The following is an 11,082-nucleotide window of genomic DNA, read 5'->3' as shown; positions in this document are numbered from 1 at the left end:
GAGTGGGAAGAAGAAAACTGCTTTGAATGAGGCCTCAGGGAAGAGTATCAAATAATTTCAGGGCCAAAAGGGATTTTATCCATTTTATAGAGGAGAAAACAGAAGTCCTAGGAGTTAAGTGACCTGCTCTTGGTCACCCTGGCCCAAGATACCAGGTCATGCTCCCCCAATGTCATGCAGTGATTCAGTGGGTGTTTATTGGGAATCTTTTATGCACCAGACCCTGTGCTCAGGGTAAATAGGCAGGAGCCTAGATTATGAAGAGGAGAAAGGTAGGCCAACAAGTAATCACAGTGCGAAGGTATAGAATGTTCTAAGTGAGCGATGACCAATGGGAGCCGATAGAAGCAGAGAGGAAGGGGGCATCAGGGGGGCTTCATAGAGGAGGTAATGCCCAAGCTAAGACTTCACGGTTGAAAAGGAGTTTGCTAGGTTTCAAAGAGAATGCGAGCCCTTGGGGAACTAAGGGCTCTGACGGCACAGTATCTCATTCACACAGCTGAGAATAGGCCCTCCAGCTCACAGCTCACTGGGCCTCAGGCTCTGGGCACCATCACAGTCCATGCTCTCTTTTAACCCAGCAGCTGAGACCTTTGGGGGATGCATGAAATTGTATATTTGCCCTCTATTTGGTTATTTTGATTTTCAAATGGGTGTTTATAATAACCTTTGCTTTTCTATCTGTGGAAACGGCACTTTCTCAGCGCTGCTTTTGTATGCATGACATTTTGGACTTATGATACCAACATTGCCTTGGTCCTGATACAGCTGTTGGTATGAGTTCTAGCTACCTATGGTCTCCGACTTGACCCCTCCCCTGAGCTCTGAGTGTTAGCCAGAGTGAGCCCAGTGAGAGCCACAGAAGAGGTTCCCATCTGCTTGGGGCACTGCTGGCTTGGAAAGTGGGTTCAAGCTAGACCCAGACCACACTGGGGAGGGGTGAAATGACAGCTAAGAGAGCACCTTCTTGTCCAGTCCCATGAGTCCAAATCTGGGCTTCACCCTTTCTAACCATGGGGACTTGGTTAACTTTCTTAACCTTCTGCTTTCATTGCCTCATCAGTAAATAGTGATATTAGCAGCATTTGGGTCTGTCATGCTGAGGATTAAATGAGCTGGTAGGTGTGACTGGCCCATAGTAGGTCCTCGGCAACCATCAGAGGCTCTTATTATTATTTTGATAAGTGGGTGTGTGTTCAAGGGCAGCCAGGTTGAGAAAGCAGAAATGTTTCAGTCCTATTTGAAGAATGGGGTGAATCTGGCCAAGAGATTGGGCCTCTGACCTGAGGGAAGACAGAGGAAACCTTTGGGGGCAGCATGGAGGAAGGGCTGTTGGTCAGTGGCTGTGCCCCAGCTCCTGGCATGTAGCATTGCTGCTCATCCGTGGGTCCGCTGACCACGTCCTCGCCATACCCGGGTTGACCTGGTTAAGTCTCCCCACTGAATTTCTCTCCTTCCGCCTAGTGCCTGTGATGTCTCACTTCTCTACATCTGGCTCTCAGTGAGCGGAAGTGAGGGGTGTCAGGGTGTGAGCCATTGCAGATTTGAGGGGGTGTAAAATAAAGTCCAGTCATCTTCCTTCCAACCCACTCCCCACTCCCCACCTGCCCAAAGAAACAAGGCCATGGTCTAATCACACGGGGTCTGAGAACGGGTGGAAGGCAAGGGGAAAAAAGCTCCGTGAGTCAGTTCACCACCAGTTCATTCATGATTCTCTGCTTCCTAAAAAAGCCCTGGTCACGTGAGCTTCTTTCTCTGAGGCGCAAATGCTGGTGGGTGTGGGATGGTCCCTTCCTGGGCAGGCGGGGTGGAGGCTTCGTTACAGAGCATTTGCTTGACTTCTGTTGTCATGAACACGATGAGCAGCTTGGCTGGCTCAGTGCACACAGCACCAGGATGGGGGGTCCCAGCCCCCGTGACTGTGCCTCCCCCGCGCCCACAGTGGCTCTATGGAGATGTATCTTGTCGCTGCCGTGTGCCGACTGTTCCAGACAGTGCAGGGGAGGCCGTGGGGGCGGCTGGCGCACCAGACGCAGGAGGCAGCTCGGGCCTGCCGTTGCCTGCCTTTTCTGGAAGCCCACGCAGGCAGCTTCCGGCCGGCCTGCAGGAGACAGATTTCCCGTTTGATGGGAGCAGTCTGGACCTCTGCCATGGGCCAGCAGAGAAAAGAAAGAAAGAGGCGATGCTGGGCATGTGTTGTCCCCCTCCCCCCCGCCCGCCGGGCAAGAAGGACAGACCACCCTCTGCTGCGGCCTGAGGCAAGCAACCTGTCTTTAGGCTGCAACTAACTCTGCCAGCTCAGCCCAGCTCTGGTTTTGGGAAGGCACCATGTGGTTAACTGAATCCCCGGTCTACATTCCTTACTGTATCCTTTTCAGATCAATGCCCAGCTTAGCTTGGCCTCTCAGAGCTCACACTGGCTTTAGTGGGAGAAGGCTACTGCCTGGAAGGTGGGGTTGCCAGTTGGGTTGTGCAGGCTGAGCGCTGCACCAGCGTGTCTCTGTGAGGACACAGGTGTAGATTTTTGCATTTCTTATGACAGTTATCCAACAGATGGCAGCAGCGTGTCTTGAGGAAGGGATCCTTTTTTCTCATCTGCACAGAGGCACTGTGTGGGCTACTGCTGGTCCTGCTGACAGGCCAGAGAAAACTCAGTGCTGGGAGTTTCCTGACAGATGATGTGCCAGATGTGTAAACCATGGGCCAACCTTGGCTCGGGCCGCCGTTCCCATGCTCCATCCCTAGACCCTGCTCCTCCCAAACTTGCTCAGGGTGATGAACGCCTTGCTAGCTCCTCCTCCAACTTGATCTCTCCCCTCTTCCCAGCTCTGCTCCTTGCTTGCTCTGTTAGGCAACGAGTTGAAGGCACAAGCCTGACATTGAAGAACTGGTGCTTCCACCTGTCCCCACCTTCAGGAAAGCCCAGCCCGTGCCGGCTTCTCACTGGACTCAGGGAACTTCAGGCTCAGCTCAGGCACATAGCATCATGGAGGCAGGGACAGCTGGCCCCGCCTGCCCACACTAGGCCCAGGACATGCTCCTTCTCACCTCCTCCACCTCTAAGAAAGGGCAATAGTTCTCCATCCTTTGGAGCCTTGAGCTGCTTAGCTCGTGGCTAGGATGTGCCGTGATTATCCTGCAACCAGCAGCTGACCAGGCCAGCACCAGGCAGCTCTGCTCCTGCTCCAGGCCCCAGAGCGCTGAGTTGCCCACCGTCCTCCACCTAGAAACACACAGACCAATGCTGAGAGCAAAGGAGAGCTCAGGGCAGGGACTGCCAACAACGACCTGTGGGCCAAGCGCCGCCTGCCACCTGTCCATGTGGACCTCGAGCTAAGAAAGGTTTTTACAGTTTTAGGAGGTTGAAAAAAAAAATCAACACAAGAATAATATTTCATGACACAGTAAAGTTATATGAAATTTAAATGGCTGTGTCCGTAAGGTTTTATTGGGACACAGCCATGCCCGTGTGTCTTTACGTAGATTGTGCATGGCTGCCTTGGTGATACAGTGGTAGAGTTGAGTAGTTGAGGCAGAGACCACATGGCCTGTATGACCTACAGTTTTGACGACCTGGCACTTTACAGGAAAAGTTTGCGGGCCCCTGGCGGAGAGCACAAGAGGCCAGGAGTGTCCTGGAAAGAGCCCTGGATGTGAGACAGGAGACCTGGCCTTGATCCCCTCTTGCATCATTTAGCTGTTGTGTGACCTCGGGCATGCCGCCTTGCCCTCTGAGATTCAGTTTCCTCTCTGTAAATGAGAATATCAACAGGACATGCCCCTCCTGTGTCATGTGGCTATTGTGGGGATCAGATGACTTCAAAGACATGCTAGTGCCCTGCGAGCTGCAAGGCCTGTGTGAATGTTCAGTGTGATTTGCCCCAGAAGGGGGGTCAGCCCTGCCCATTCTCTTTCAACCTTTGTTTCTTATCATCTTTCTCCTTTCTAGCCTCAGGGCAGGGCAGAGATTTTCATAAGCCCTTCACCTCTCCCTGTGTTATTACAAGTTCCTGTTACCAGGAGGGCAGCCAGTTTTCATAGGTGGGCATTTTACCCTCTCACTGATCATCAGATTAAGGGGTGGACTCAACCTATCAAAATCCACTTGCAGCTGGATTGTGCTCAGGGAGATGCTGGTCACAGGAAATCATGGGGTTCTCACAGGACCCTTGGGTAGCAGGGTTTGATGCACTGTGCTGACAGTTTGTCAACGGAGAGAAGGGAGCCCTATTTTATTCAGCTTGCTCTTTCATCGATACATGCACTTAATTACAATTTAGGGTTGGCACAGGGCCCAAGGCCTTGTTGGGAAAATGGCAAATCAAATAGTCAGATAGTCTGGGGTTCTGCTTAAAGAGGAAATGTGGAAAAAAAAAAAAAAGAGGAAGAGCAGTAATCTCATCAGCCTCATTGTCACTCTACGGGATCCTTTAAAGAGCAGCTGTGAGGTGTGGCATCCCCCTTCCCCTAGTGTGATTGAAGGTTATCTGACATACAGGATCTTGCTCTGTACTCAGCCAACTGCATGGGGCTCTAGGACCCCATTTTGCCATAGAAAGTTCTCAGAGGTTAGAAGGCTGTCCGCCCTTGTGCCTGACTTGACTTCCTCCTGCACTGGGTTCCCCTGGCTTCCCGATCCCTGGGCACAGCCTCAGCCAGAAAGTCCTGGAAGCTCCTTCCCACCCCAGTGCTGTCTGTTCTCTGGATCCCTGGCCCTTGGCTGCCTCCTTGTTGCCTCACTTTGGCCCTGACCCTCTGCTTGTGGGCACTTGGCCAGCACAGGGATGCCGTGTGTTCCCAAAACCCTGCTTGGGCTCCTGCTTCCCAGGCCTCATCTGGCATGGCCTTGGGTAGCTCCCCCATCTTCTGAGATGCTTCCTTCATCTCCTGGCTTCCCTGCACAGTCTGCAGGGCTCCCTTTCCTGGCCAAACGATGTGGAATTGCAGAGTGAAAAGGACCCTTAGTGTTCTCACATTCTCTCACCTCTGGCATGTTCTCCACAGCGTCTCCGACAGATGGCTGTCCACCCGTGTGCTTGGCACCTGATAACTGCCTATGTGTCTTTAGGGGTGAGAAACTCACTTCCCAAGGGCATCCCATTGCTTGTTGGATAGCCTTGGCCACTAGAAATGTTGCTTTTTTTGAGCTAAAATATCCTTGTTTATAATTCAACCTGCTAATTTGAATTCCACCTTCTGGAATGATTCAGAATGTCTGCTACTCCTTCCACAAATGCTCTCCAGTCCCCAATCCCCCATCCTGTCTCCTGCTTCCCTGTGCCCAGTGCCCTCTGGAGTCCCGGTGTCCCTTCTGACTGACCGCTGTTCAGCAATGGCCTTCGGGGACACCCCTGGGGCTAAGGCCAAGGCAGAGACATTTGAGTGTTCAAGGAATGGAGCAAAGATACAAGAAGCAGATACAGGTCTTTAAATGAGGTAATTTCTAAGTGTGCATTTGCTGGCTACTATTGGTGCCTCTAGTCTTTGCATTGGGTATAGCCTTGACAATTTTCATTGACAGAATCCATTTTCCCCAGTGGATTTTTACACTGTGATGAAGTATGGAGAACAGATTGGAGAAGGCAGAGCAGATGCAGGGTGCCCAGTAAGAGGCATTTCAATATCCAGGAGAAATGTGCTGGGGTACCTTGGATTTGGGCTGATTCATGCATCCCAAAGCAACATGTTAGTAGATAAAAATTGAAGTCCACTCTACCTCTGATTTATGCTATGCAATCAATTTAAAAATGACCATTTGACTATTTTCCAGCTTTACTGAGCTCTAACTGGCATATAACATTGTATAAGGTTAAGGTGTGCAATGTGTTGATCTGATAGGCTTATGTATTAGCAAGGAACGTTTGGAACCAATGTCAGGCAACTTGGTTGTTGCTCAGTTACTGACAGTGATCATGACAATTCATGCCTTGATAGAGGGAAGGGTGGATGGTGTGGTAGTTACTTTGGGGCCTGTTATTCCCTCCTCAGGATCCTAATGAACTGAGGCTTTCTCTGACCCCTTTCTCAGGTAACAGGTATGAAATTAAGGTGTACACTGGTGATGTCATTGGTGCAGGAACAGATGCGGATGTCTTCATCAATATCTTTGGAGAATATGGAGACACAGGTAAGGGGTTTGAAATTCTTTCTTTCACAAACCATGCCCAGAAACTGCTTCTTAGGTGGGCGGTTTCCTCCCCTCCTCGCAGATCCCGGTTTCTTTAGGCTCCTCTGTTGAGGATCTCTTGTCTTACGATGTGGTTGTCATGGGCTCCTCTGGGCAATAAGGTGTTCATCTTGTAAAATTTACGTGTGTAATGTGTTTTCAGGGTAAGGTGTGCTTAGGTTTTGGCTTGGTTTAAAATTGTCCTGCACCTTAGAACAGATCCAAGCTCCAATCACCATGGAACTCATTCTCACTTACCCTCTTGTCTCCCTAAGCTGCATGTCCATCTTGAGTTATATTCTGGGATGTGGCCTGGCCTGATTCAATGCAGTGGTTTGGGGCAGACCAGAATGGGACCAGGGGTAGAATTAGATTTGGCCTCATAGATGGAGCAGGAACCAAGGACACAGACACAGCTACAGGTGTTAGGAGGAAATTCAGGCCAGCGGAACTGAGGCAGATGGTTCTCTCCTGCTTCTGCCAATTTAATGGAAGAACATAGGAGACAGTACAGCTACCTAGACATGTTAATTTTGGACACAATATATTGAAAAACTCAAAATGCATTGCTGAACTTATAAGAATAAAAAAAGTCTCCAGGTGCCGGAAATGAAGAGGGAACGCAAAACCAAAATATTAGCTATGAATTGATGCTGTGGCTCTTGAAAAGAGGGAGCTTTCACATTCAGCAATCTACAGGGTGGATTTTATACCATTTGAGGTCATAAAATGAGCTCTTGGCCCTTCATGAGGCAAGATATGCAAAATTAGAACCACACATAAAGCCAGGAGTCTTGAAGGTTCACAGGAACATTTTCAGTGAAAAAATAGAACAGGAAAACATTTGCTCATCGGTATAGTAAACTTATCTCTGCAAGAGCTCCAGATTAAAAAGACAATTGCTGAGAAACTGTTACCTTAAGCTTGTACCACATGTGGGCTTGAGGTTTGATTTTACACTACAAGTGTGCTTTGGGGACTTCCTCTCCCCAAATACAGAAAATTGGTTCCATGCTAGTAATACCCTTGGGTACTTAGCAGAAGAATTGGGGGACTTCCTTTCCCACAAATACAGAAAATTGGTTCCGTGCTAGTAATACCCTTGGGTGCTTAGCAGAAGAATTGCGATTCCTATAGATGAAGTACTGAAGATGGATTCAGTTTCCAAAACCACAAAACACTTATGGACACAATTCAACATGGCTAAGCACCAATAGATACAACAAACAATGAGATTAACACATTCACACACACCCTCCGCTGCCCCCCCCTTGCTGAATTTCAGATAATAGAGTAACCTGAAAAAGGCTATAATTTAAGTATTTTAAACTATCAACATGAAATATGCAATTGAAGAAAATAACAGGTACCATGAAAAATATAGCAAACAACAATACAGGAAATGGCCCTGGACAGGTAGGTAGCTCAGTTGGTTAGTGTGTTGACTCAATATGCCAAGGTTGTAGGTTTGATCCCTGGTCAGGGCACATACAAGAATGAACAAACGAACACATAAATAAGTGGAACAACATTTCAAGGTTTCTCTCTCTCTAATATCAATAATTAAAATTAAAAAAAGAAATACAGGAAATAAAAATATAGTGAATAAATATAAATGTTTAATAAATGGCTTAATTCACACAATTAGAAACTATTGAATAGATAATTTGTAAACTATAAGATAAATAAGAGCAAAATATTCAGATGTAGCAGAGAGAAAAGGGGTTGGAAAATATAAAAGAGAAGACATGAGGCATGAAGGAGAGAATAAGTCCTGATAGATGTTAAGCAGGAGTTCCAGAAACAGAGAATATATAATAGGTGAGAGGAAATATTTGAAGAGATAATGGTTGAAACTTCAAAATTGAGCAAAGATATGAATCTTCAAGTTAAAGTAAGAAAATGAATCATTAAACAGGATAAATAAAAACATCCACATTTAGATACATTGTGGTGAAGGTGGAGGCAAAGAGAAAGAACTTAAAAGTAACCAGATTTGGCAGGTTACTTTCTATAAAAAATTTAAATTTATAGCAAGTTCCTATCATCAACCTACAGAGGGCATAAGTTCATTGAATAATATCTTCAGTATTCTGAACAAGAATATATATCAACCTAGAATTCTGTACCCAGCTAGGTTATAATTCCAGCATAAGGGCATAACTACGGAATTTCCATTCAAACAAAGAGAAATGGGCTTTACCACTCATAGACCTATGCTTAAACAACCCCTAAAGAATGTGCTCAAAGAAAAAGGAAATTGTACCCCAAAGAAAGGGTGGGTTGTAAGAAACAAAAGTGAGCCAAAAAATGATAATTATGTGACAGTCTAAGCAAGCATTGATATACAAAGCGATAACAATAATGACTATACCAGGATATGAGAAAATGTGGACCCAAAACACTAAAAAACAATAATCTTTGAGAAGGAAAGTAGATAATGGTTGTTAAAACATAATACAGTTCTTGATCCCAGTGCATTCTCCTATCCTAGGAGAGTAGAGATATTAAATTTAGACTTTAGTGTCAAGTATGCATATTAAAATTATAAAATTAATCACCAGAAATAGAAATGTATAATTTCTAAACCAATAGAGGAAGTAAAAAGAATAAAAAGTCAATCCATCCAATAGAATGCAGGAAAGGAGAAAGGAGAAATAAAGAAAAGGTGTAGTTAAAAGCAAAAAGTAAGATACATATATAAATAATCACAATAAGTAGAAATAAATGAAACTCACCAGTTAAAGGATATATGTTCTCCTCTATGAGAAGCAAGATATGTTTAATATTGTATTAAATGAAAATAAATAAAACTCAGCTTAAAAGATACAGAAGGGCTGAGAATAAATAAGATGGAATAAAGTATTCCAGGAACATATCAGCAACAGGAAAGAAGCTGGTATAGCTATATTAGTATCCATCAAATTAATCTTTAAGGGAAAATGCTTTGTCAAATATAGAAGTATATTAGGCAATAACAAAAAAACAAAAATAAGCCTGGAAGATATGATAATTCTGAACTTGTATTAACTTAGCAACTTATTCCAAAAATATGTGAAGTAAAAATGAACAAAATTCTTGGAGAAACTTGGTAAATAATCATAGTGGAAGATTTTAACACAAGACTCAATAATTGATAAGTTAAATGGATAAAAATTTAGTATGGCTGCACAAGATTTTAACTACACAGTTAATAAGCTTGATTTTATGAAAGTATGTAGATTCCTGCATCCAACTTGTAGAGAAAACTCATTTTTTCAAGCACATAATTATAATATACTAACCCACAAAGCAAGTCTTAACAAACTCAAGTCAATATCATTGAGACAATATTCTTTGATTATTCTTTGGGGTACAATTTCCTTTTTCTTTGAGCATATTCTTTAGGGGTTGTTTAAGTCAATAAAATTAGGAGAAACTCCAACCTTTCACTCCATTTAGAAACAAACTTTAATTTTCATAAAAAATAATCATTTACAAAATTTAGGAGAATTTACAAGTCATTTGAATCAATGGGAGAGAAAGTTTAATAAAGGTTCTGCATGCCCGATTAATATACAAAAATTAATAAAAACAATAATCAAACATTTAATTTAAAACATGTGACTTCTAATAGTAATTATAAGGTACTTAAGAATAACTCTAACAAAAGAGTTTTCTGGAAATATATAAAATTTTATTTAAGGATATACAAGAATACCTAAACAAATGGAGGAATATATTATGCTCATGGATGAGAAAAAACTTAAATTTATTAAGAAGTCAAATTTTCTCACATTATTCTATAAATGCAGTGAAATTTTAATCACACTTCCAAAGGGCAATATCCGATGGCTTAAGCTGCTAATAAAATTCATGTTCATAACGAACTATGTATTGCCAAGACAATTTTGAATGTTGAAAAGTATATTAACAATATTTACAATATGGGGATATTTACCCTGCTAGATATTAAGACATTGCAGGTCTTTAGAAACTGGAACAGTGTGATATGGATAGCGGATAAACAAAAAAACCCCAAAACAAATGGAACAGAATACAGAGTCCAGAAACACACATAGAGGCAGCATTATAAATCAGTGGGAAAAGGATGAAATAGTCAATTACTGGTGTGTGAACAATTGTCTCACCATATGAGAAAAGATAAAATTAGATTTTTTTTACCTTCCACCATATACAAAAATAACTTCCAGATGGGCTAAAGACTTACATGTGAAACAACAACTCCGTGAAAATTTTAGAAGCAACTTTAAGAGAGTATCTTTTTTAAAATCTCAATTCAGAATGGAGTTTCTTCAACTATTCACTAAAAGCAAAAGTAATAAAGGAAAGTATTGATAAATTCCATTAAAACAAAAGAAGTTTGCATGACAAAGGAAAGACAATAAAGTATATGAATAAAAAATTACAGAAGAGCAAGATCTAAATTATATATATACCAATCTCTCAAATATATATGTATAAAAATATATATGTATAAAAGAGAAACATGGTAATTGGCGTACGACCGCTACCCTTCCCATTGGCTAATCAGCAAGATATGCAAATTAACTGACAGCCAAGATGGCGGCCGGCAGCCAGGCAGCTTGAAACTAACATGAGGCTTGCTTGCTTCAGTGACGGAGGACTCCAACGTTCCCCGCCTGCGGCTGCAGGCCTCTGAGCTGCAGTTTAAGAAACTATGTAACAAAATCCCACCAGACTTCAGCCAGCAGGATTGCAACATTGCAAGCAAAGGCCAGAAACCTACTATCAGCCGCGGAGGCCTAAGAGCTGGAGCCAAGCCTCAAAGCTAAAGCTGACCCAGAATAAAAAAAGAAAAAAGAAAAAAAGGAGCAGTTGGGAGCTTCAGTCACCCCCAGCCTGAAAACAGCCCTCAGCCCCTCACCCAGACTGGCCAGGCACCCCAGTGGGGA

General features: G+C 43.8%; 1 protein-coding gene across 1 annotated transcript in view; it reads left to right on the top strand.

The window, feature by feature from the left end:
• The window catches only part of LOXHD1 (lipoxygenase homology domains 1), a 101,430-nt gene that overhangs the window by 15,238 nt on the left and 75,110 nt on the right, over window positions 1-11,082 (top strand). Inside the window, exon 5 of the mRNA XM_015561479.1 lies at window positions 6,029-6,127. Within this exon, the coding sequence (XP_015416965.1) occupies window positions 6,029-6,127 (99 nt within the window). The remainder of the gene's footprint in view (window positions 1-6,028; window positions 6,128-11,082) is intronic.

The sequence above is a fragment of the Myotis davidii genome, unplaced genomic scaffold, assembly GCF_000327345.1.
Source record: "Myotis davidii unplaced genomic scaffold, ASM32734v1 scaffold815, whole genome shotgun sequence".
Lineage (NCBI taxonomy): Eukaryota > Metazoa > Chordata > Mammalia > Chiroptera > Vespertilionidae > Myotis > Myotis davidii.
This window is presented reverse-complemented; position numbering and strand designations above follow the sequence as displayed.